Source organism: Myxine glutinosa, chromosome 14, assembly GCF_964187855.1.
Source record: "Myxine glutinosa chromosome 14, kmMyxGlut1.1, whole genome shotgun sequence".
NCBI classification, from domain to species: Eukaryota; Metazoa; Chordata; class Myxini; order Myxiniformes; family Myxinidae; genus Myxine; species Myxine glutinosa.
Window position 1 is genome coordinate 86,305,857 of NC_136274.1, and position 25,622 is coordinate 86,331,478.

Here is a 25,622-nt window from a genome sequence, read left to right on the forward strand (position 1 = left end):
CAGTCGGCGACTGGCTTTGGAAGCCAGATTTGAAATGTGGTTTTCCCAGGAAAGACCATGGCAGATAGTGAGACCCAAAAGCTTGAGTGACAGAACTTCTTGGAGAGGATTATTCAGAAAGTGGATGGGAGGGTTGTCCAGTCGGTCTTTTCAGAGAGACATCGTAAGAGTGTGAGATTTGTCAGGATTGAAAGACATGTTCCACTTGTTTGCCCAGTCTGTGATTTTGTCCAAGTCTGCAGAAAGTGAGGAGGCTGCAGACTGCCGATCTGAGGGATGAAGAATGGAGCGACATAGAGTAGAGTCATCAGCAAAGAGATAGAGAGGATTTTCAAGAGAGTCAGAGAGATCATTGATGAAGACCAGAAAAAGCACAGGGCCCAGAACACTGTCTTGGGGAACTCCAGCCTGAACAGGAAGAGGAGATGAGAGAAACCCATTCAGGGCCACACGTTGACTACGACTAGAGAGGACGTCCGCCAGCCATGCGTGGAGATTTCCATGGATACCAAAAGAGGAGAGTTTGGTGAGCAGAGCGGGGTGCCAGACCGTATCAAAGGCACGTGATATGTCAAGGGAGACGGCTCTAATTTCCTGTTTGGCATTGAGGACCTCCATCCATTGTTGAGAAAGCAGAAGCAGCATGTCCAGAGTAGAGTGACCAGGTCTGAAACCAAATTGATGATCAGAGATCAAGCCATTGAAGAAGAGGAAAGATTTCATATCTGAAGCAATGATGGATTCCATGACTTTGCTGATAATTGGGAGAAGGCTGATTGGTCTGTATTTGCTGGGATCTGTTTTTGCACCTTTTTTGTGCAAAGCGGTGATGTTGGCAGATTTCCAAGCAGATGGCAGATGACCTTGAGCAAAAGAGAGGGTGAAGAGAACAGAGAGAGGGAGTGAAAGAGCGGAAGAACAGGATTTTAGGACCCGTGGGCTGATGCCGTCAGGTCCAGTTGCAGAATCAGAGTCGAGGGTTGACAGAAACTTTTCCACCTTGTCAGGAGGAAAGGACACAGAGTCCAGGAGCAGCTGGGTACGACTGGGTACGGTGGGTACAGAGAGGGATGGGTTTGGGACACAATATTTAGAGGCAAACACAGAGTTGAGGCTTTCAGCTTTTTCACGTGCGGAGTCAGCTGTGTGGCCGTTTGAGGTGAGGAAGGGGATGGAGGGGGAACAAACACCAGAAAGAGATTTGACCAGACGCCACCAGGATTTGGAAGAGGGAGACAGATAAGAGAGTTCGGTCCTGAGAACGGAGAGATATTGTTTCCTGGCTCTCCTGAGGGTGGACACACACTTGTTTCGGGCTTTGTGAAAGGAAATGAGATTTCCTTCCGTTGGATTTGCTTTCCAGGAGACGAAAGCAAGTTGTTTCTGGGCAATAGCCTCACCACAAGATTCCGTGTACCATGGACGGGAGGAAGGGTATGACAACTGAAGACGAGATGGGATAAATCTGTGCATGAGAGAGAGCAATTTACTTTGGAAGAATTCGCAGGATGAGTTGATGTCATAGGCGGTAGAGATGGGAGACCAGTCCAGATGATTGATGGCTGCGTGAAGACCGTGCCATTTGGCCTGAGTGAAATGCCAGACTCATCGACGCTGAGGAGGCTCTCTGAGAATGGTCAGAGAGATGTCCACTTTAACAAGCACATGATCAGATGAGCCGATTGGAGCAGAAGAAGAGCAGCAGACATTTTCAGGGATGTTGTTGTTGTTGTTGTTGTTGTTGGGTGTTGTTTCATATTTGAAGCTTGTGACCAATAAATATGTCCAGATGAAAAGGAAATTACTCTCTCGGCATTATTTAACGGTTAAAAAACAACAACAAACTGTTCTTATTTCCCAAAAAGCTTCATTTCCATATTACAAGCACAAAATGGTGTTATTTTAGAATTTGCTTGAACCTCTTATGTGGCCTACTCGCACCTATCATTCCTTACCCTCACTAATTGCCTACTCGCACCTATCCTTCCTTGCCCTCCCTAATTGCCTACTCGCACCTATCATTCCTTACCCTCCATAATTGCCTACTCGCACCTGTCATTCCTTACCCTCACTAATTGCCTACTCGCACCTATCATTCCTTGCCCTCACTAATTGCCGACTCGCACCTATCCTTCCTTACCCTCACTAATTGCCTACTCGCACCTATCCTTCGTTGCCCTCATTAATTGCTTATGCACACCTATCCTTCCTTGCCCTCACGAATTGCCTATGCGCACCTATCCTTCCTTACCCTCACTAATTGCCGACTCGCACCTATCATTCCTTACACTCCTTAATTGCCTACTCGCACCTATCATTCCTTACCCTCACTAATTGCCTACTCGCACCTATCCTTCCTTGCCCTCACTAATTGCCGACTCGCACCTATCCTTCCTTACCCTCACTAATTGCCTACTCGCACCTATCCTTCCTTGCCCTCATTAATTGCTTACGCACACCTATCCTTCCTTGCCCTCACGAATTGCCTATGCGCACCTATCCTTCCTTACCCTCACTAATTGCCTACTCGCACCTATCCTTCCTTACCCTCACTAATTGCCTACGTGCACCTATCCTTCCTTACCCTCACTAATTGCCTACTCACACCTATCCTTCCTTACCCTCACTAATTGCCTCCGCGCACCTATCCTTCCTTACCCTCACTAATTGCCTACTCACACCTATCCTTCCTTACCCTCGCTAATTGCCTACATGCACTTATCCTTCCTTTCCCTCACTAATTGCCTACGTGCACATATCCTTCCTTACCCTCACTAATTGCCTCCGCGCACCTATCCTTCCTTACCCTCACTAATTGCCTACGTGCACCTATCCTTCCTTACCCTCACTAATTGCCTACATGCACCTATCCTTCCTTACCCTCACGAATTGCCTACTCGCACCTATCCTTTCTTACCCTCACTAATTGACTACTCCCAGCTATCCTTCCTTGCCCTCACTAATTGCCTACTCCCACCTATTCTTCCTTGCCCTCACTAATTGCCTACTCCCAGCTATCGTTCCTTACCCTCACTAATCGCCGACTCCCAGCTATCCTTCCTTGCCTCACTAATTGCCTACTCCCACCTATCCTTCCTTTCCCTCACTAATTGCCTATGTGCACATATCCTTCCTTACCCTCACTAATTGCCTATGCGCACCTATCCTTCCTTACCCTCACTAATTGCCTACGTGCACCTATCCTTCCTTGCCCTTACGAATTGCCTATGCGCACCTATCCTTCCTTGCCCTCACTAATTGCCTACGTGCACCTATCCTTCCTTACCCTCACTAATTGCCTACATGCACCTATCCTTCCTTACCCCCACTAATTGCCTACTTGCACCTATCCTTCCTTACCCTCACTAATTTCCTTCTCGCACCTATCCTTCCTTACCCTCACTAATTGCCTACTCACACCTATCCTTGCTTGCCCTCACTAATTGCCTACTCCCAGCTATCCTTGCTTGCCCCCACTAATTGCCTACTCCCACCTATTCTTCCTTGGCCTCACGAATTGCCTACTCCCAACTATCATTCCTTACCCTCACTAATCACCTACTCCCAGCTATCCTTCCTTGCCTCACTAATTGCCTACTCCCAGCTATCCTTGCTTGCCCTCAATAATTGCCTACTCCCACCTATCCTTCCTTGCCCTCCCTAATCGCCTACTCCCAGCTATCCTTCCTTGCCCTCACTAATCGCCTACTCCCAGCTATCCTTGCTTGCCCTCACTAATCACCTACTCCCAGCTATCCTTGCTTGCCCTCACTAATCGCCTACTCCCAGCTATCCTTGCTTGCCCTCACTAATCACCTACTCCCAGCTATCCTTGCTTGCCCTCACTAATTGCCTACTCCCAGCTATCCTTGCTTGCCCTCACTAATCGCCTACTCCCAGCTATCCTTGCTTGCCCTCACTAATCGCCTACTCCCAGCTATCCTTCCTTGCCCTCACTAATTGCCTACTCCCAGCTATCCTTGCTTGCCTCACTAATTGCCTACTCCCAGCTATCCTTGCTTGCCCCCACTAATTGCCTACTCCCACCTATTCTTCCTTGGCCTCACGAATTGCCTACTCCCAACTATCATTCCTTACCCTCACTAATCACCTACTCCCAGCTATCCTTCCTTGCCTCACTAATTGCCTACTCCCAGCTATCCTTGCTTGCCCTCAATAATTGCCTACTCCCACCTATCCTTCCTTGCCCTCCCTAATCGCCTACTCCCAGCTATCCTTCCTTGCCCTCACTAATCGCCTACTCCCAGCTATCCTTGCTTGCCCTCACTAATCACCTACTCCCAGCTATCCTTGCTTGCCCTCACTAATCGCCTACTCCCAGCTATCCTTGCTTGCCCTCACTAATCACCTACTCCCAGCTATCCTTGCTTGCCCTCACTAATTGCCTACTCCCAGCTATCCTTGCTTGCCCTCACTAATCGCCTACTCCCAGCTATCCTTGCTTGCCCTCCCTAATTGCCTACTCCCAGCTATCCTTGCTTGCCTCACTAATTGCCTACTCCCAGCTATCGTTCCTTACCCTCACTAATCGCCTACTCCCAGCTATCCTTGCTTGCCCTCACTAACTGCCTACTCCCAGCTATCCTTGCTTGCCCTCACTAATCGCCTACTCCCAGCTATCCTTGCTTGCCCTCACTAATCGCCTACTCCCAGCTATCCTTGCTTGCCCTCACTAATTGCCTACTCCCAGCTATCCTTGCTTGCCCTCACTAATTGCCTACTCCCAGCTATCCTTGCTTGCCTCACTAATTGCCTACTCCCAGCTATCCTTGCTTGCCTCACTAATTGCCTACTCCCAGCTATCGTTCCTTACTCACTAATCACCTACTCCCAGCTATCCTTGCTTGCCCTCACGAATTGCCTACTCCCAGCTATCCTTGCTTGCCCTCACTAATCGCGTACTCCCAGCTATCTTTGCTTGCCCTCACTAATCGCCTACTCCCAGCTATCCTTGCTTGCCCTCACTAATTGCGTACTCCCAGCTATCGTTCCTTGCCCTCACTAATTGCCTACTCCCAGCTATCCTTGCTTGCCTCACTAATTGCCTACTCCCAGCTATCCTTGCTTGCCTCACTAATTGCCTACTCCCAGCTATCGTTCCTTACCCTCACTAATCACCTACTCCCAGCTATCCTTGCTTGCCCTCACTAATCGCCTACTCCCATCTATCCTTGCTTGCCCTCACTAATTGCCTACTCCCAGCTATCCTTCCTTGCCCTCACTAATTGCCTACTCCCAGCTATCCTTCCTTGCCCTCACTAATTGCAGACTCCCAGCTATCCTTGCTTGCCCTCACTAGTTGCCTACTCCCAGCTATCGTTGCTTGCCCTCACTAATTGCCTACTCCCAGCTATCGTTCCTTACCCTCACTAATCGCCTACTCCCAGCTATCCTTCCTTGCCTCACTAATTGCCTACTCCCACCTATCCTTCCTTGCCCTCACTAATTGCATACTCCCAGCTATCGATCCTTACCCTCACTAATCGCCTACTCCCACCTATCCTTGCTTGCCCTCACTAATTGCCTACTCCCACCTATCCTTCCTTGCTTCACTAATTTCCTACTCCCACCTGTTCTTCCTTGCCCTCACTAATTGCCTACTCCCAGCTATCGTTCCTTACCCTCACTAATTGCCTTCTCCCACCTATCCTTCCTTGCCCTCACTAATTGCCTAATCCCAGCTATCGTTCCTTACCCTCACTAATCGCCTACTCCCACCTATCCTTGCTTGCCCTCACTAATTGCCTACTCCCACCTATCCTTCCTTGCTTCACTAATTTCCTACTCCCACCTATTCTTCCTTGCCCTCACTAATTGCCTACTCCCAGCTATCGTTCCTTACCCTCACTAATTGCCTTCTCCCACCTATCCTTCCTTGCCCTCACTAATTGCCGACTCCCAGCTATCCTTCCTTGCCTCACTAATTGCCGACTCCCACCTATCCTTCCTTGCCCTCACTAATTGCCTACTCCCAGCTATCCTTCCTTGCCTCACTAATTGCCTAATCCCAGCTATCGTTCCTTACCCTCACTAATTGCCTTCTCCCACCTATCCTTCCTTGCCCTCACTAATTGCCGACTCCCAGCTATCCTTCCTTGCCTCACTAATTGCCGACTCCCACCTATCCTTCCTTGCCCTCACTAATTGCCTACTCCCAGCTATCCTTCCTTGCCTCACTAATTGCCTACTCCCAGCTATCGTTCCTTACCCTCACTAATTGCCTACTCCCACCTATCCTTCCTTGCTTCACTAATTTCCTACTCCCACCTATTCTTCCTTGCCCTCACTAATTGCCTACTCCCAGCTATCGTTCCTTACCCTCACTAATTGCCTTCTCCCACCTATCCTTCCTTGCCCTCACTAATTGCCGACTCCCAGCTATCCTTGCTTGCCCTCACTAATTGCCTACTCCCAGCTATCGTTCCTTACCCTCACTAATTGCCTACTCCCAGCTATACTTCCTTGCCTCACTAATTGCCGACTCCCAGCTATCCTTCCTTGCCTCACTAATTGCCGACTCCCACCTATCCTTCCTTGCCCTCACTAATTGCCTACTCCCAGCTATCCTTCCTTGCCTCACTAATTGCCTAATCCCAGCTATCCTTCCTTGCCTCACTAATTGCCGACTCCCACCTATCCTTGCTTGCCCTCACTAATTGCCTACTCCCAGCTATCCTTCCTTGCCTCACTAATTGCCTAATCCCAGCTATCCTTCCTTGCCTCACTAATTGCCGACTCCCACCTATCCTTCCTTGCCTCACTAATTGCCGACTCCCACCTATCCTTCCTTGCCTCACTAATTGCCTAATCCCAGCTATCCTTCCTTGCCTCACTAATTGCCGACTCCCACCTATCCTTCCTTGCCTCACTAATTGCCGACTCCCACCTATCCTTCCTTGCCTCACTAATTGCCTAATCCCAGCTATCCTTCCTTGCCTCACTAATTGCCGACTCCCACCTATCCTTCCTTGCCTCACTAATTGCCGACTCCCACCTATCCTTCCTTGCCTCACTAATTGCCTAATCCCAGCTATCCTTCCTTGCCTCACTAATTGCCTAATCCCAGCTATCCTTCCTTGCCTCACTAATTGCCTACTCCCAGCTATCCTTGCTTGCCCTCACTAATTGCCGACTCCCACCTATCCTTCCTTGCCTCACTAATTGCCTAATCCCAGCTATCCTTCCTTGCCTCACTAATTGCCTACTCCCAGCTATCCTTGCTTGCCCTCAATAATTGCCTACTCCCACCTATCCTTCCTTGCCCTCCCTAATCGCCTACTCCCAGCTATCCTTCCTTGCCCTCACTAATCGCCTACTCCCAGCTATCCTTGCTTGCCCTCACTAATCACCTACTCCCAGCTATCCTTGCTTGCCCTCACTAATCGCCTACTCCCAGCTATCCTTGCTTGCCCTCACTGATCACCTACTCCCAGCTATCCTTGCTTGCCCTCCCTAATTGCCTACTCCCAGCTATCCTTGCTTGCCTCACTAATTGCCTACTCCCAGCTATCGTTCCTTACCCTCACTAATCGCCTACTCCCAGCTATCCTTGCTTGCCCTCACTAACTGCCTACTCCCAGCTATCCTTGCTTGCCCTCACTAATCGCCTACTCCCAGCTATCCTTGCTTGCCCTCACTAATCGCCTACTCCCAGCTATCCTTGCTTGCCCTCACTAATTGCCTACTCCCAGCTATCCTTGCTTGCCCTCACTAATTGCCTACTCCCAGCTATCCTTGCTTGCCTCACTAATTGCGTACTCCCAGCTATCCTTGCTTGCCTCACTAATTGCCTACTCCCAGCTATCGTTCCTTACTCGCTAATCACCTACTCCCAGCTATCCTTGCTTGCCCTCATGAATTGCCTACTCCCAGCTATCCTTGCTTGCCCTCACTAATCGCGTACTCCCAGCTATCTTTGCTTGCCCTCACTAATCGCCTACTCCCAGCTATCCTTGCTTGCCCTCACTAATTGCGTACTCCCAGCTATCGTTCCTTGCCCTCACTAATTGCCTACTCCCAGCTATCCTTGCTTGCCTCACTAATTGCCTACTCCCAGCTATCCTTGCTTGCCTCACTAATTGCCTACTCCCAGCTATCGTTCCTTACCCTCACTAATCACCTACTCCCAGCTATCCTTGCTTGCCCTCACTAATCGCCTACTCCCATCTATCCTTGCTTGCCCTCACTAATTGCCTACTCCCAGCTATCCTTCCTTGCCCTCACTAATTGCCTACTCCCAGCTATCCTTCCTTGCCCTCACTAATTGCAGACTCCCAGCTATCCTTGCTTGCCCTCACTAGTTGCCTACTCCCAGCTATCGTTGCTTGCCCTCACTAATTGCCTACTCCCAGCTATCGTTCCTTACCCTCACTAATCGCCTACTCCCAGCTATCCTTCCTTGCCTCACTAATTGCCTACTCCCACCTATCCTTCCTTGCCCTCACTAATTGCCTACTCCCAGCTATCGTTCCTTACCCTCACTAATCGCCTACTCCCACCTATCCTTGCTTGCCCTCACTAATTGCCTACTCCCACCTATCCTTCCTTGCTTCACTAATTTCCTACTCCCACCTGTTCTTCCTTGCCCTCACTAATTGCCTACTCCCAGCTATCGTTCCTTACCCTCACTAATTGCCTTCTCCCACCTATCCTTCCTTGCCCTCACTAATTGCCTAATCCCAGCTATCGTTCCTTACCCTCACTAATCGCCTACTCCCACCTATCCTTGCTTGCCCTCACTAATTGCCTACTCCCACCTATCCTTCCTTGCTTCACTAATTTCCTACTCCCACCTATTCTTCCTTGCCCTCACTAATTGCCTACTCCCAGCTATCGTTCCTTACCCTCACTAATTGCCTTCTCCCACCTATCCTTCCTTGCCCTCACTAATTGCCGACTCCCAGCTATCCTTCCTTGCCTCACTAATTGCCGACTCCCACCTATCCTTCCTTGCCCTCACTAATTGCCTACTCCCAGCTATCCTTCCTTGCCTCACTAATTGCCTAATCCCAGCTATCGTTCCTTACCCTCACTAATTGCCTTCTCCCACCTATCCTTCCTTGCCCTCACTAATTGCCGACTCCCAGCTATCCTTCCTTGCTTCACTAATTTCCTACTCCCACCTATTCTTCCTTGCCCTCACTAATTGCCTACTCCCAGCTATCGTTCCTTACCCTCACTAATTGCCTTCTCCCACCTATCCTTCCTTGCCCTCACTAATTGCCGACTCCCAGCTATCCTTGCTTGCCCTCACTAATTGCCTACTCCCAGCTATCGTTCCTTACCCTCACTAATTGCCTACTCCCAGCTATCCTTCCTTGCCTCACTAATTTCCGACTCCCAGCTATCCTTCCTTGCCTCACTAATTGCCGACTCCCACCTATCCTTCCTTGCCCTCACTAATTGCCTACTCCCAGCTATCCTTCCTTGCCTCACTAATTGCCTAATCCCAGCTATCCTTCCTTGCCTCACTAATTGCCGACTCCCACCTATCCTTGCTTGCCCTCACTAATTGCCTACTCCCAGCTATCCTTCCTTGCCTCACTAATTGCCTAATCCCAGCTATCCTTCCTTGCCTCACTAATTGCCGACTCCCACCTATCCTTCCTTGCCTCACTAATTGCCGACTCCCACCTATCCTTCCTTGCCTCACTAATTGCCTAATCCCAGCTATCCTTCCTTGCCTCACTAATTGCCGACTCCCACCTATCCTTCCTTGCCTCACTAATTGCCGACTCCCACCTATCCTTCCTTGCCTCACTAATTGCCTAATCCCAGCTATCCTTCCTTGCCTCACTAATTGCCGACTCCCACCTATCCTTCCTTGCCTCACTAATTGCCGACTCCCACCTATCCTTCCTTGCCTCACTAATTGCCTAATCCCAGCTATCCTTCCTTGCTTCACTAATTTCCTACTCCCACCTATTCTTCCTTGCCCTCACTAATTGCCTACTCCCACCTATCCTTCCTTGCTTCACTAATTTCCTACTCCCACCTATTCTTCCTTGCCCTCACTAATTGCCTACTCCCAGCTATCGTTCCTTACCCTCACTAATTGCCTACTCCCACCTATCCTTCCTTGCTTCACTAATTTCCTACTCCCACCTATTCTTCCTTGCCCTCACTAATTGCCTACTCCCACCTATCCTTCCTTGCTTCACTAATTTCCTACTCCCACCTATTCTTCCTTGCCCTCACTAATTGCCTACTCCCAGCTATCGTTCCTTACCCTCACTAATTGCCTTCTCCCACCTATCCTTCCTTGCCCTCACTAATTGCCGACTCCCAGCTATCCTTGCTTGCCCTCACTAATTGCCTACTCCCAGCTATCGTTACTTACCCTCACTAATTGCCTACTCCCAGCTATCCTTCCTTGCCTCATTAATTGCCGACTCCCAGCTATCCTTCCTTGCCTCACTAATTGCCGACTCCCACCTATCCTTCCTTGCCCTCACTAATTGCCTACTCCCAGCTATCCTTCCTTGCCTCACTAATTGCCTAATCCCAGCTATCCTTCCTTGCCTCACTAATTGCCGACTCCCACCTATCCTTGCTTGCCCTCACTAATTGCCTACTCCCAGCTATCCTTCCTTGCCTCACTAATTGCCTAATCCCAGCTATCCTTCCTTGCCTCACTAATTGCCGACTCCCACCTATCCTTCCTTGCCTCACTAATTGCCGACTCCCACCTATCCTTCCTTGCCTCACTAATTGCCTAATCCCAGCTATCCTTCCTTGCCTCACTAATTGCCGACTCCCACCTATCCTTCCTTGCCTCACTAATTGCCGACTCCCACCTATCCTTCCTTGCCTCACTAATTGCCTACTCCCAGCTATCCTTGCTTGCCTCACTAATTGCCTACTCCCAGCTATCGTTCCTTACCCTCACTAATCGCCTACTCCCAGCTATCCTTGCTTGCCCTCACTAATCGCCTACTCCCAGCTATCCTTGCTTGCCCTCACTAATTGCCTACTCCCAGCTATCCTTGCTTGCCCTCACTAATTGCCTACTCCCAGCTATCCTTCCTTGCCCTCACTAATTGCAGACTCCCAGCTATCCTTGCTTGCCCTCACTAGTTGCCTACTCCCAGCTATCCTTGCTTGCCCTCACTAATTGCCTACTCCCAGCTATCGTTCCTTACCCTCACTAATCGCCTACTCCCAGCTATCCTTCCTTGCCTCACTAATTGCCTACTCCCACCTATTCTTCCTTGCCCTCACTAATTGCCTACTCCCAGCTATCGTTCCTTACCCTCACTAATCGCCTACTCCCACCCATCCTTGCTTGCCCTCACTAATTGCCTACTCCCACCTATCCTTCCTTGCCTCACTAATTTCCTACTCCCACCTATTCTTCCTTGCCCTCACTAATTGCCTACTCCCAGCTATCGTTCCTTACCCTCACTAATTGCCTTCTCCCACCTATCATTCCTTGCCCTCACTAATTGCCGACTCCCAGCTATCCTTGCTTGCCCTCACTTATTGCCGACTCCCAGCTATCCTTGCTTGCCCTCACTAATTGCCGACTCCCAGCTATCCTTCCTTGCCTCACTAATTGCCGACTCCCAGCTATCCTTGCTTGCCCTCACTAATTGCCTACTCCCACCTATCCTTCCTTGCCCTCACTAATTGCAGACTCCCAGCTATCCTTGCTTGCCCTCACTAATTGCCTACTTCCACCTATCCTTCCTTGCCCTCACTAATTGCCTAATCCCAGCTATCCTTCCTTGCCCTCACTAATTGCCGACTCCCAGCTATCCTTGCTTGCCCTCACTAATTGCCGACTCCCAGCTATCCTTGCTTGCCCTCACTAATTGCCGACTCCCAGCTATCCTTCCTTGCTTCACTAATTGCTGACTCCCAGCTATCCTTGCTTGCCCTCACTAATTGCCTACTCCCACCTATCCTTCCTTGCCCTCACTAATTGCCTACTCCCAGCTATCCTTCCTTGCCCTCACTAATTGCCTACTCCCAGCTATCTTTCCTTGCCTCACTAATTGCCGACTCCCACCTATCCTTGCTTGCCTCTCACAAAAACATCAATGCCATTGTGGAAATGTAACTCATTGATTGGGACTGGTAACTCATTGATTGGGACTGGTAACGAAGCAGATAGACGATTTCGTAAATGAATGTCAGGAATGTGCACGAATATGGTAATCTCTTGTCCACCTGGTCACAGCCCCAGGCTGGAGCACCCCCCTATTGTTTGGTAAATGGAACTCGCAGCAGGAGGGGAGCGAGCTGGTGCCAGTGAGGCGACCGAGTAACGTTTGCGGAGAACGGATTAGGATTAGCGGAGGAAGGATTAATACTGCGGTGCCCATAAAAGAGTGAACATCTCCTTGAGTCAGGAGCACTCATCCTCAGAAGCCCTGCCTGACGGAATGAACGCGTACCACGAGTACGGCGCTGCAGAGAAGACATCAGCCACGAAATAGGGACTATGCGGATAGAGTTACATGGTCCATTGAGTTAAACGGTAGTTATTTGGTATTGGAATGATGTGAACAACCAGTTAATAAAGTTGTGATCTTTTGTAAACCTGTGACATCATTGGAGTCTTGAGTCTCACAACACTTCCACGACACCATGCTCTTCTGTATGCGGATTCACTTCCTCAGTTTTTTTTGCCAGCCACGGTTTTCCTTTTCATCTCTGTGCTCGTTTACCCTTAGACAAAGAATCGTCCAGACTTCTGCCACGCAAACAACCGGTGCAACGAGACGAGCGCGGGCCTCTCGCGGTGGCACCCAGGTGTCCCGTCACTCTCCCGACTCGACCCCATTCGACACCTGCACAGAAGAAACCCGGTCGCGATAACAAAGGGACAAGACCTGCGAGTGATGTGGCGACGGAATTCAAACCCATGGTTTCTGGGGCCTCTCAAGATGATCGTACTGGAAGGTGAGAGGAACACTCATGCCTTGCAAATAGCCAGGTAATTAAAATCCCTGTTTTAAGGAAATACAAATCAAGCCTCGGATGAGAGTGATGATTGCATTGTTGCAAAGGTTCGAGTTCATTTGTTCATGAACCTGATTGTTTACGAGGTTAACAATAGTTTCTTTATTGTACCCCGCCTCTCCTTATTCCATCTCCAGACGATGCACAACGTCATCATTGGGCGCCGAAGGGGGCCCGGCGATGACGCACGCCAAAAGGGCATACCTGGTTTTCACTCCATTTGTTTTCTTGTTTGTTTGTTTGTTTGTTTGTTTGTTTGTCTGGGCGATATCTCAGCTATCCTTTGAGCTAGGAAGCTGAAATTTCAGCGCAATAGTGAGGAAGTGTTTTGGCAAAAACCGTATTTTTTTATTCATAAATTAATTGATCAAATACTTAATTATTATCGCTTTATGAATTGCTTGTTAATTTTCTTTCTCATCTGGCCAATATCTCAGGCACATTTTGAGCTTGGAAACTGATATTTGTTTTTGATTTATTGATTAATCGATTAATTAATTCTTTTTTGTATTAATTATCTAATTTAAAAAAAAAAGTTAGATACGGATGAAGCAGTGGTGGTTTCGGTATGCTATTAGCCAATTGATTAAGAAATTAATTATTTTACGATTATTATTCACCTATTTTAATGATGCAGTTAATAAGTTCATTGATCAATTATTGTGGCGTGCTGATGATGAGGGGAGTGTCATTGAAGCTGAAGGAAAAGGTGTTAGCTGCATGTGTGAGAAGTGTTATGATTTATGGGAGCGAGACATGGGTAATGAACGTAGAGCAGCAACAAAGGCTGGAAAGGGTGGAAATGCGAATGGTTCGATGGATGTGCGGAGTGTCACTGAGAGAGAGGAAGACAAATGATGAATTGCGAAAGATGATGGGAATAGAGCCTGTGATTGATGCTGTGAAGAGGAACGGGTTGAGATGGTTTGGTCATGTGTTGAGGAAGGATGAAAGTGACTGGTTGAGAAGAGTGATGGAAATGAATGTAGAAGGAAGTAGAAGACGGGGAAGACCGAGAAAGACTTGGCTAAAGATGGTGGAAGAAGAAATGCGGGCAAGGGGGTTAACAATGAGAGATGCAGAAAATAGGGCAAAGTGGAGAAGATTGTCATGGGGACCGCAAGGCTAACCCCCGCTCTAGCAGGGAAAATGGCCTTTTATGTTGTTGTTGTTGATCAATTATTGTACACCGCTCCCTCCCAATTCTGTCTCCATGTGCTGCACCATGGCATCGCGGGGCACTGAAAACACCATGGCGATGTCGCCCGCTGGAGGATATGTTATTTATTAGTCCCCTACCGCTTTGCACGCCGTCCCTCCGTCTGTCAGTCTGTCAGTAGGTCAGTCCATCAGTCCGTCACGCAAAGAACAGTTTTCCGGACTTTTTTTCGAAACACTTAATGCTAATGTTTTCAAACTTGGTACATGATTTCCTCCTGATAAGTTACAGATCAAGTTCGAAATTCACGACGTTTCGATAATTTATGACAAAGTTATGGCACTTTGAACTTTGATAAATCTGATAATTTTGATGATCCTTAACTAAGTGCCATTTTAAGTTTTAATTTCCTTTAAAGAAGATTTTCTCTGCAATAATTGGACCGATTGAGATCAAATTTTCACCGTAGGGGCGACTCGGTCTGTAGAATATTTTAATGGTAATTATGACATCACAGGTCACGTGGTTCGGCCGCCATATTGTTTTTCGTGAAAACACGAAAACCCCTTTTTCTTTGCAACGGCTGAACAGATCGAGGCCAAACTTTGCAGGCAAAATCGCATACCCATGACGAACAAAAAAGTCAGCGAGCATGACGTCATATGGTTTCAGAGTTATGACGTTTTTAAGCATGAACCTTTAAAACCGAGCTCCTCCCTCATTTTTGATCCAATCAAGGGGAAACTTCACAGATCTGTTCAGCATGTCAGTCTACTAAAATGTCCTTTTGGAATTTGCGATAGTGCACGTGGTTTGGCAGATATCGTCAATTAAACGAAAATATATTTTTTAAATGGATATGTCTTGTTTATTCTAGAGTTCTCCTCAAGCCGCACCGCGTGCCCTCAGCCTCGTCTCGCGAACGTCAACAGCGCGACACAGCATGCGCTTTCGGGAGGGGCGGAGCCAAGCCGAGCAACATATATATATATATACACATCGATCATTGATCGTGATCCGGAAAATATAATAAATTACTGATATTTAGCAACTCGAAAGGTTCTTTTTCAACAACTTATTTTCTCGTGCTTCTGCTGACCTGTCTGCAAGGTGTACAAATCGAAGTCCCGAGTGTGAATCACAGGTGAGCCCGTCCTGAGGTAATTAGCGATTGGGAACGATTCAGAACCTGTGGGTGAATAACCCTTTTTAATTTCCCCAACAGTTTTCCGGATGACAGACTGCCGGTAGGGGACATATATTGCAGCGCAATACTCAGAATGCTTGTTTATTTGGCATTGGGGCGGTCTACTTTGAATGTATCTCTACTAGTTATTAGGATTGTTTGATTAGTATTGTTTTTGAGGTTAAAGATGGTTTGTTTATGATTGGTATTGTTTTCTTGTCAAATATAATTTGTTTGTGTTGTTATTGGTTACTTTAAACTGGTTACTTCTTAAATGAAGTCACTCAGAGTCGACCCCAGAGTTTCAGCAGAGTGGGACCTTGCTACCCCAGATGGTGTGTACATTGTGATTGGCAAGCCAATCTTCTGGCTGCCAGAATGCATGACCACATGATTAAACAACTAGATCTCAGAAGGCCCCAAGGTTGAGGTGATCGCTGTCCCGGAGCATGGCTGAAAGGCCAAGTCGTGATACGGTTGCCTGGGGCCCATGTAACACTCCTGCAAAGTTTCCATGTGCAGGTCCGAGCCTCTCTGAGGAAGGACCACGTGCTAGTTCAGGTTCTTAAAGGTGATCATGATGGGGCGGTCCAGTCGATGTTTCCGCATCCCCTCTCTGGGGCCCGGCAAATGTTGAGTCGACCTGACCTCCACGATGAATCTTGTCCCTGTCGACCTTTGTAAGGCCATTTGGGAGGGAGTCACCGCGGGACTCTGTTTGCCGACCTGGATGATCGCGGTTTGCCGACCTCCTGATCATTCTCTCTGCCATTTTAACAGATCCCTCCCCGGTTCCACAGGTCGTGTTGCTGTTTTTGTGAAGAACTCAGTTCCTCATTGTCCATTTTCATGAGAAACCCCATTGCCACCCTCCCACAGTCCCACAAACACCTGTCTTACTGTGATACATGGTCTACCTTGTATTTTCCCCTTAAAACAGAGATTGTAATTACCTGGCGATTTGCAAGGTGCGACCACAGACGGCAACTTGGCCAGGTGGAGAAACGGCTTTGAGTATTGCAACACCAAGCCTGGTGTTGGCTTAACGGTTAAGGTTGCTGGTTTGGGATCTTCGGGTCTTTAGTTTACCCTCCTCCACTTCATCAAAGCCGATAGTCTGTCTTGGCCATTTTGACGATGTTGCGTCATGTTTTGAACACATCATTCTTTGTCGCTGACACCCTTAAATCCGTGAACAAATTGAGGGAAGTTTCTCCCATACACCATTCATACAGAAACGGATGACTTCCAAGCTTATCGTACCGGGACTGAAATGTACGCCATTAACAGTGTGGTAACGTCACACACCAGTAAATGGCAGTGAAGCGCGGTGCTACGCGCGCTACTTGCTTACCAAGGAGGAAGCGGACAACGCGGTGAATTAAAAGAGTCTTTATTGAAAGAGCCCTACTGTAGCACTGCCGTGCTCGGGGCTGTGTGCCCCGTGCATATCCCGAGGCCACGCCTACCCCTCGGGCGTGGCCGCCGCCCACTTGGTGCGCGGAATGATGCCATCACGCCAGTGAGCTTTCGTGTCCGCCACACGCGCCCCCCCAGAATTCCCGTGCACCTGGAGGGTCAGTTTGCGGGGCAAACGGATGACCCGGCCGAAGCGCCCTCTGGCGACTGGCGGCGTCTGGGGTGCAGGGATGCCCGCTGGAATGCCTCCGGCTGCACCCGGGATGGGTGCGGGGCCGGGGGGCGGCATGCCGGCGGGGCCGGGCGGTGCCGGGGGTCCGTCCGTAGGGGGGTGGCCCCGACGCGGGGGCCGAGCCACCGGCGGTGGGTGGTCCACGTCGAGGTGGACCGGCTTGAGGCGGTCCACGGAGACACGTTCGGGAGTACCGCCGATGTCCAAGGTGAAATGTTTCACCCGGGTCTCCAGCACGCGGAAAGGCCCGTCGTACGGGGGCCGCAGTGGTGTCCGGTGGGCGTCGTGCCGGACGAAGACGTACTCCGCGGTGCGAAGCTCCGGGGCGACGTGCGTAGGTGGGTGCCCGTGGTGCACCGTCGGCACCGGGGCGAACCTCCGGGCGGTCTCGTGCAGCGCGGAGCGCTCCTGCGCTGCGGACCATGGTGCCGTGGGGTCGGGGAAGAACTCGCCCGGCACCCGCAGCGGTTGTCCGAAGACCAACTCCGCCGCGGATGCGCGCAGGTCGTCCTTGGGCGCCGTCCGGAGGCCCAGCAGGACCCAGGGGAGCCTGTCGACCCAGCCGCCGTCGCGGAGGGTGGCCCAGAGCGCGGCCTTCAACGAGCGGTGGAATCGCTCACACAGGCCGTTGGCCTGGGGGTGGTAGGCTGTGGTTCGGTGCAGCCGGAGCGCGAGGCCCCGCGCGACCGCCCCCCAGAGCTCCGAGGTGAACTGGGGGCCGCGGTCGGACGAGATGTCCGAGGGGGCGCCGAACCGGGCAACCCAGGTGGCGATGAACGCCTGCACGACGTCCGCCGCCGTCATCGCCGCCAAAGGCACGGCCTCCAGCCACCGGGTGGTGCGGTCCACCATCGTGAGAACATGGGTGAAACCCCGCGAGGAGGGCAGAGGTCCCACCAGGTCCACGTGAACGTGGTCGAACCTACGTTCCGGCACCGTAAACGGGGCCAATGGGGCCCGGGTGTGTCGGTGCACCTTCGCGCACTGGCACGCGAGGCACGTCCTGGTCCAGCCGCGGACCGCCTTCCGGAGGCCATGCCAGACAAACTTGTCGGCGACCAACCTCTGGGAGGCCTTCGTGCCCGGGTGGGACAGGCCGTGGATGGCGTCAAAAACCTGGCGCTGCCAGCCCGCAGGCACGATGGGGCGAGGCCGCCCGAGGGAGACGTCGCACAAGAGGGCCGTGCCCGCGCCGTCGAACGGCACCTCGGCGACGCAGAGGCCCGTGATGGCGGTCCACAAGGCTTGGACGCCGGGGTCGGCGGCCTGGTCCGCCGCCATCCGGGCATAGTTGATGCCGAGGTGGACTGCGTGGGCGACGGACCGGGAAAGGCAATCCGCCACCGGGTTGTCCTTCCCCGCGACATGCCGGATGTCCGTCGTATATTCGGACATGGCCGAGAGGTGACGCTGCTGCCGGGCCGACCACGGCTCGGCGACCTTGCCCATCGCGAAGACCAGTGGCTTGTGGTCGACGAAGGCCGTGAACGCACGGCTCTCGAACAGAAGGCGGAAGTGCCTGACCGCCAGGTGAAGCCCGAGCAACTCGCGGTCGAAGGTACTATAACGGCGTTCGGGTGGGCGAAGCTGCCGGCTGAAGAACGCCAGCGGTTGCCAGGCACCACGCACCCATTGCTCGTGCACCGCGTAGTCCGAGGCGTCGGTGGTGAGGGCGATCGGTGCATCGGGCGCTGGGTGCGCGAGCATGGTGGCGTTAGCCAATGCGAGCTTCGCGCCCGTGAACGCCGCGTCCATCTGCTCGGTCCAGGTAACGTCACCTTTGCCCGGCTTCCCTCGGAGGGCCTCGTGCAGGGGGCGCAGGAGCTGGGCGATGCGGGGCAGGAACCGATGGTAAAAGTTTACCATGCCCAGGAACTCCTGGAGCCCCTTGATCATGCTGGGGCACGGAAACCCCTTCACCGCCTCCACCTTGGCCGGCAGGGGGACGGCCCCGTGCCTGGTGACGCGGTGCCCCAAAAAGTCGATGTCGGCGACACCGAACCGGCACTTGGCGGGGTTCACAATGAGGCCATGCTGGCACAGGCGTTCGAAGAGCGTGCGGAGATGGTGGAGGTGCTCTTCGCGGGACGCGCTGGCGACGAGGATGTCGTCCAGGTAGACGTACACAAAATCCAAGTCACGCAAGACGCTGTCCATTAGTCGCTGAAACGCCTGAGCCGCATTTTTCAACCCGAAGGGCATCCGAAGAAATTCGAAAAGTCCGAATGGCGTGATGACGGCCAACTTCCGGATGTCCTCCGGCCTGACGGGGACCTGATGGTAGCCGCGTATGAGGTCCACCTTTGAAAAGAAGGACATGCCCGCCAACCGGGCGGAGAAGTCCTGAATGTGGGGGACGGGGTAGCGGTCGGGGGTGGTGGCGTCGTTGAGGCGCCGGTAGTCTCCGCACGGTCGCCATCCCCCGCCGGGCTTTGGCACGATGTGGAGCGGCGACATCCAAGCACTCTCGGAGCGCCGCACAATGCCGAGCCGCTCCAGCGTAGCGAACTCCGCTTCAGCTATCGCGAGCTTCGTCGGCTCGAGGCGGCGTGCCCGGGCGTAGACCGGTGGCCCGGCGGTGGGGATGTGGTGTTCCACCCCGTGCTTGATGGTCCCCGCCGAGAAGGTTGGCCGCGTGAGGCCCGGGAAGCCGGCGAGGAGGCGGGTGAATTCGTCCGCTGCCGGAAGCGTACAGATCAACCTGGCCGGAACTGAACCGCTCAGCAAGCCACTCAGCAAGCCGCTCCGGGAGCTGCTCAACTAGCCGGGCAGCGCACAAGCGAGCGAGCTGAACGTCTCGGCCTGGACGAGCCTTCTGTGCTTTACGTCCACCAACAGCCCATTTGCACACAGGAAGTCCGCGCCAAGCAATGCCATGGGCACGTCGGCAGTGACGAACGACCACCGGAAAACCTGCCCTCCGAACCGCAGAGAGAGGCAGCGTTTTCCGTATGTGCGTATGGACGTACCGTTGGCAGCAAGCAGCGCGGGGCCCCGGCCCACGGTTTGCTTGTCGGATGTACCGGCGGGAACGACACTCACCTGCGCTCCAGTGTCGCACAGGTAACGGCGCCCGGACAAGGTGTCCGTTATGAACAGTAGGCTGTTTGAACGGCCGGCGCTCAGTGCCACTACCGAGGGCCGGCCCGGGCGTTTCCCGACCTGCCGAATGAGCACGGCGGGCGACACTGCCGAGCCTCGTGGCCGAACTTGGTGTGAAACCGGCACCAGGCTTGCGGTTTTTTCCGCGGCGGCGGAGGTGGGCGTGGCGTGGCGGCCGCCACGAGGCGCCCCTCGGAGTACGGGTGGTCACCCGCAGGAGGTTCAGCGGCCACGCGGTGCGTCGCGTAGTAGGGGTGGTCAGCCGCAGGAGGTTCAGCGGCCAAGCGGTGCGTCGCGTAGTAGGGGTGGTCACCCACAGCAGTTTCGGGCTCGGAGTAGGGGCGCGCAGCCCCGGGAGCCGCGACAGCCGCACCGAAACTCACCCGCGTGTCCAAAGCCGCGAAGAACTTGTCGGCCTCGGCAGCGACAGCTCGGGGTTCCGTTATCATGGAACCGGCCAACGCGAGGCGTACTCGTGCCGGCAGCTGGCGTCGAAATAGCACTCGGAATAGAAAATCTGGGGTTCCGTCGCCCAGCAGCAACAACATATGGTCCATTCGGACCGACGGTTGTGTGTCGCCGAGCTCGGGGAGGTCCAGGAGGCGGTCGGCCCGTGCGTCCTCCGTGAGGCCGAACGTGGCGAGGAGGAGACGCTTGATCGCCTCGTACCTGTGGTCGTCCGGCGGGTTCCTCAGGACAGATACGACCCGGGCGGCTGTGCCGGGCCCGATGGCGGCGACGACGTGGTAGTATCGCGTCGCGTCGCCCGTGATGCGCCGAAGCTGAAACTGGGCTTCGGCTTGCACGAACCAGAGCTCGGCGTGGGCCTCCCAGAACTCAGGCAGCTTTACCACGTTGATTGCCATTGCTATAGCATGTACGGATGGTCAGCGACGGCTGATCCAACGTCGAGGTCACCAAATGAAGCGCGGTGCTACGCACGCTACTTGCTTACCAAGGAGGAAGCGGACAACGCGGTGAATTAAAAGAGTCTTTATTGAAAGAGCCCTACTGTAGCACTGCCGTGCTCGGGGCTGTGTGCCCCGTGTATATCCCGAGGCCACGCCTACCCCTCGGGCGTGGCCGCCGCCCACTTGGTGCGCGGAATGATGCCATCACGCCAGTGAGCTTTCATGTCCGCCACAGCAGTATGTTTTTTTTCTCAATTTGAGTCGTATGTTTTTTAAAAGTAGCATTAAATTTTATAGATATTCTTTATTTAAACGTATCGCAATGTGTACACTTAAAAAAAAATATATATATATATCTTGGTCATTATGGGCCTTTCTGATTGTGGGCTTCGCTTCGAGACTCCATCGGAGCCTTTGTAAACCCGGCCCTGGAGACCACGTTGGTATTACCATCGATCATTCCTCACTCCTGTTTGTCAATCAATCAGAATTTACAAGAGCGTGATGACATGTCGGGGTTATGGTGCGTGACTCCACGGGTAAAAACATACAAACTGAGATCGCTTGTACTTGCATAGTTTTACATAATTGTGAAAGCTCGAAACGTTCCCTGATATGTACAATATAGATCTACTGGTATATGCATGACAATTGGAATATAATTTAAATTCAGCGTTGATTGTTTTTAAGATCTTCACTCTTTCATTCCTCTTTTCTCCCGCGTCTCCAACAAACTCCCACACTCTCTTCAATCCCACTCCTCCCTCCAGGTGTTCAAAACAGCTGTTCACCACCATCTCTTATCTTCCCCCATCCAAAACCTTGATCTTTTCTACCCCCGCTGATATACCCCAAATCCACCTCCTTCAAATTCCCTGTTTACTTTCCTGAAAGTCCTCGTCATGTCCATCTTGTTTATCCCATGTACCCCACCCCAGCCCTCTCCCTTCCACAGATCTCCTGATGTCGTGTTGTCCACTGTTGTTGTGCTTCCCTATCTCTCCCCTTCTTGTCTCCTACTCCCATTATTATATATTTTATGTGTTAGCTCTTACACGAGCCTCGACTTGGTATACTTTATTTATTTATTTATTTATTTATTTTGCTATACCTGTGTATTAATCGCACCCATATTTTTTAACGTTTTTGCCGATTAAAAAAGTGCGGTTAATAATAAATATGGTACCCATCATAAACAAACTATCATTTACCTTGCAAACAATTTCAATCATAAACAAACTATCTTTAACCTTGTAAACAACAACAATCAAACTATACGGGCCACCTATGACGGGCCACCTATGACGGGCCACCTATGACGGGCCACTTTAAAACTGTGGATAGTTATAACCGGGTTCCAAACTGCCCCACTTTGATCGGACATGTGACCCATGACGTCTTCTTTATAAAACTGAATTCATAATTGGATTTTTTTTTTTTTTTTTTTAATGAACGGACCTCAAGCTTTGCATCCTTTCCCTTTTTATGCCTCCGCCGTCGAAGTCACCAGAGGCATTATGTTTTCGGGTTGTCCATCCATGCATCTGTCCGTCCGTGCGTCCATCCGTGATTGGTTTTCGTTACCGCGATAACTTGAGACCAGCTGAAGGGATCTAGGTCAAACCTGGTACAGGTATGTATAATGAGGTAAAGATTAACTGATTCGATTTTGGAGTCAAGAGGTCAAAGGTCATAGTCACTAATAGGTTTATAACTTGAGAGCAGTTGAAGGGATCTAAGTCAAACTTGGTACAGGTATGTACAATGATGTAAAGATGAACTGATTACATTTGGGGTGACAATGACAAGGTTCAGAGGTCAAGTTGGGTAAAAATCCTGTTACCGGATCAACTTGTGAACCAGTGATGAGATTTTCACCAAACCTGGTGCAAGTATATATTATGGTGAACTGATGAGTTTTCGGGATCAAAGGTAAAAATGTGATACTACAGAACAGCTGAGGGGATTTAAATCAAACTTGGTCCAAGTATGTATAATGATGAAGTAATTTGTGAGGAGGCGTATCGATCGACGTCGAAGAGTGCCGTTCTAGTTCCAACATCCCTCACCATATTACCTATGAAGTCATAATTATTATTTTGATAATCAACATGAGTAGACACATCCTTTGGTATAAATGTTTTGTCAATTCAACCAACAATTTTGTGTATTTAAAAGGGAATAAACGTGCAAAAGTGCAATGGAAGAAAAATGAAAATAAACAACAAAAACAACGTTTTTCATCCAGGAAGGATTAGAATCCTAAGTAGGTTAAACATAGTGTTACGGACCGCGGATAAGATGTTGGTTTGCCGAGCGGATGGCCCCGCGGCCCTAACAGTTACCCCGACTAACCCGATTCCCGAACGTTGGCCAAATTCGCGCCACAGATATTCAATATGGAAAAGACAAAAGCAACACGGATGTGAAGAAGAAGAAGAGGAAATAATAGGGAACACGAATATAATTTATTTGCTATTTACAGGCTCAGAAAAACCAAGGAGAAGGAAGGATAATAAAATAAAATAGACATAGGGACGGACCAGAAGGACACAGTGCAAATTCCTAGCTTACCTACAGTCTTAATTAACCCAAAGACAGAACAAACAAAACAAACTCACGTACACAAGAAGGATGGAATCGTTGGAATAAATGCTGGAAGGAGGACTGGGAAGGTTTAGCTGGGGCAGATGGTTCGGCTTGATCCCGCACGGGATGTCGGGCTGGACCTCGACGGCCACCGATGCCTCCGCAATCTGGTTCCCGCAGGGTAACGGGTCGACGCTGCCTGGTGGAGTCAACGCTGCTTGTGTAACCCAAAGCTGCTGGTTCTCTGGCTCAACTCTTTCTTGGCACGTCTCTCTGTCCAACCACCTTCTTTCTCTCTTGCTTGGTCCAACTTCTGCGAGCAAGGCGACGAATAGCAGGCTTTGTGATTCCCTGAATGTTCTTACGCAGTACCTTGCGCGTGCGCTTTTATAGCGCCTCCGGCGATCAAGCCGCCGGCCTGTTGGACACGCCCATCGGTCAGCTTGCCTCGGCCCTGATTGGTGGGCACAGGCCCTCTGACCCCGAGCTGAGCACATGCTTAATGGCGGCTATTGGGGTGAAATCAGCAACCCACCGCTGTAACAAACCTGTGCCCCGTGCAGTTGGCAATGGAGGCTTGGAGGGGATGTAATTGGCAATTGAGGCTTGGCAATGATGAAAGGGGAATGTGAAAGGAATCTACTCTATTTCACTTGGTGCAATGGAGTGTCATCTTAATGGAAGACAAGGCCTTACCCTAATACACATAATAAAGATATAACTATCAACCAGGGAGAAATCTATGATTGGCTGACGTGATTGTTTATGACCTAATTATGGGACCCCCTTTGACCTTTATACAACACTGGAGGCAGGAGGGTCCAGAATAAAGCAATATTTCACAACAATTTACTATACAATACAACACAATAAAAAAAACTCAATCCTCATATCCGCAACAATAGTTTGATTGTTTTTGTTTGTGAGGTTAAATAAATAAATAAATATAAATATATTGTTGCAGTTTTGTGTTTTTACAAATAAAGGTTAATTTCCCCTCATAGTTTAGTCACACTACAACATGTAGCCTCGTTTAAGCTCAGTTATTTCTTAGTAAGTGTAAGCGTAGACCTTTCCTGTGTTTAGTTTGCGTTGAGTAGAATAATGAGAGTTAGGTCTCCTTCCAATGCTTATGCCGCCTCGATGCTTTGAGTTTTGGCATAAAATACCACGAGGCCGGCCTGACAAGTCGATCCAGGCCGAAGGAAGGCGGGGCAGGAGAAGTGGGAGTGACCGGTAAGCACGAGCCGCCAATCGGGGCTCGAGGGGAGTGGCTTACCACTGCGGCAGAAGGCGTGGTTTGGAACATTCGATGCGGGCCAGGGCGTGGCGATATAACCCTGTGCCCAGAGCCCCCCACCTCAGTTATGAGCCGGGGTCCTCTGTTGAATTGAGTTATGAGGCAAGCCCATGCGAGAGTGAAAGTGCTGAATTGAGTTATGAGGGGAGACGCGCTGTGCCAAGTTGTGAGAAGGGAGGCAGACGAGTTACAAGTTGAGTTCTCGGTTGAGCTTGAGTCAGATCCTCCGTTGAGTTACGAGAGTGAAAGCACGCAGTTGTATTAATCGCGCTGTGACGGACCGCCGTGCCGGGTGAGAGACACGCATATTTTCCTGCCTGCCTTTGTTTGAGATACCTGGCTTAGTGGTTAGCCTGGTGTTGGCTTAGTGGTCAGGGTGCCGGCTTGGGATCCTAGGATCCTGGGTTCGAATCCCGGTCAATCGCTGAATTAACGCCAGGGGGGTTGACTCAGCCTGTCATCCTTCCGAGGTCGGCAAATTGAGTACCAGCTTGCTGGGATGAATGATCACGGTGTGTACCCCGATTTAGAATCGGTACACCGTATCCCTGCGCATCGTAAGAGCGTGACCAAGGGTTGGCGTCAGGAAGGGCATCCGGCCATAAAAACATTGCCTCAAACAGGGAACCATGATTGTCATGGGGCCCGCAAGGCTAACCCCTGCTCTAGCGGGGAAAATGGCCTTAAAACGATCATTCATTCATTCATTCATTCATTCTTTGTTCGAGATACGCGCC

The 25,622-nt window shown here is 51.0% G+C and overlaps 1 protein-coding gene across 3 annotated transcripts in view; it reads left to right on the forward strand.

Annotated features, from left to right (window-relative positions):
- Positions 1-25,622, forward strand: part of LOC137439991 (germ cell nuclear acidic protein) — a 143,840-nt gene that overhangs the window by 87,527 nt on the left and 30,691 nt on the right. For all 3 annotated transcript variants that reach the window (XM_068136327.2, XM_078768547.1, XM_078768548.1), the window contains one exon: positions 12,699-12,927. In XM_068136327.2, coding sequence (XP_067992428.2) covers positions 12,699-12,927 — 229 coding nt within the window. The remainder of the gene's footprint in view (positions 1-12,698; positions 12,928-25,622) is intronic.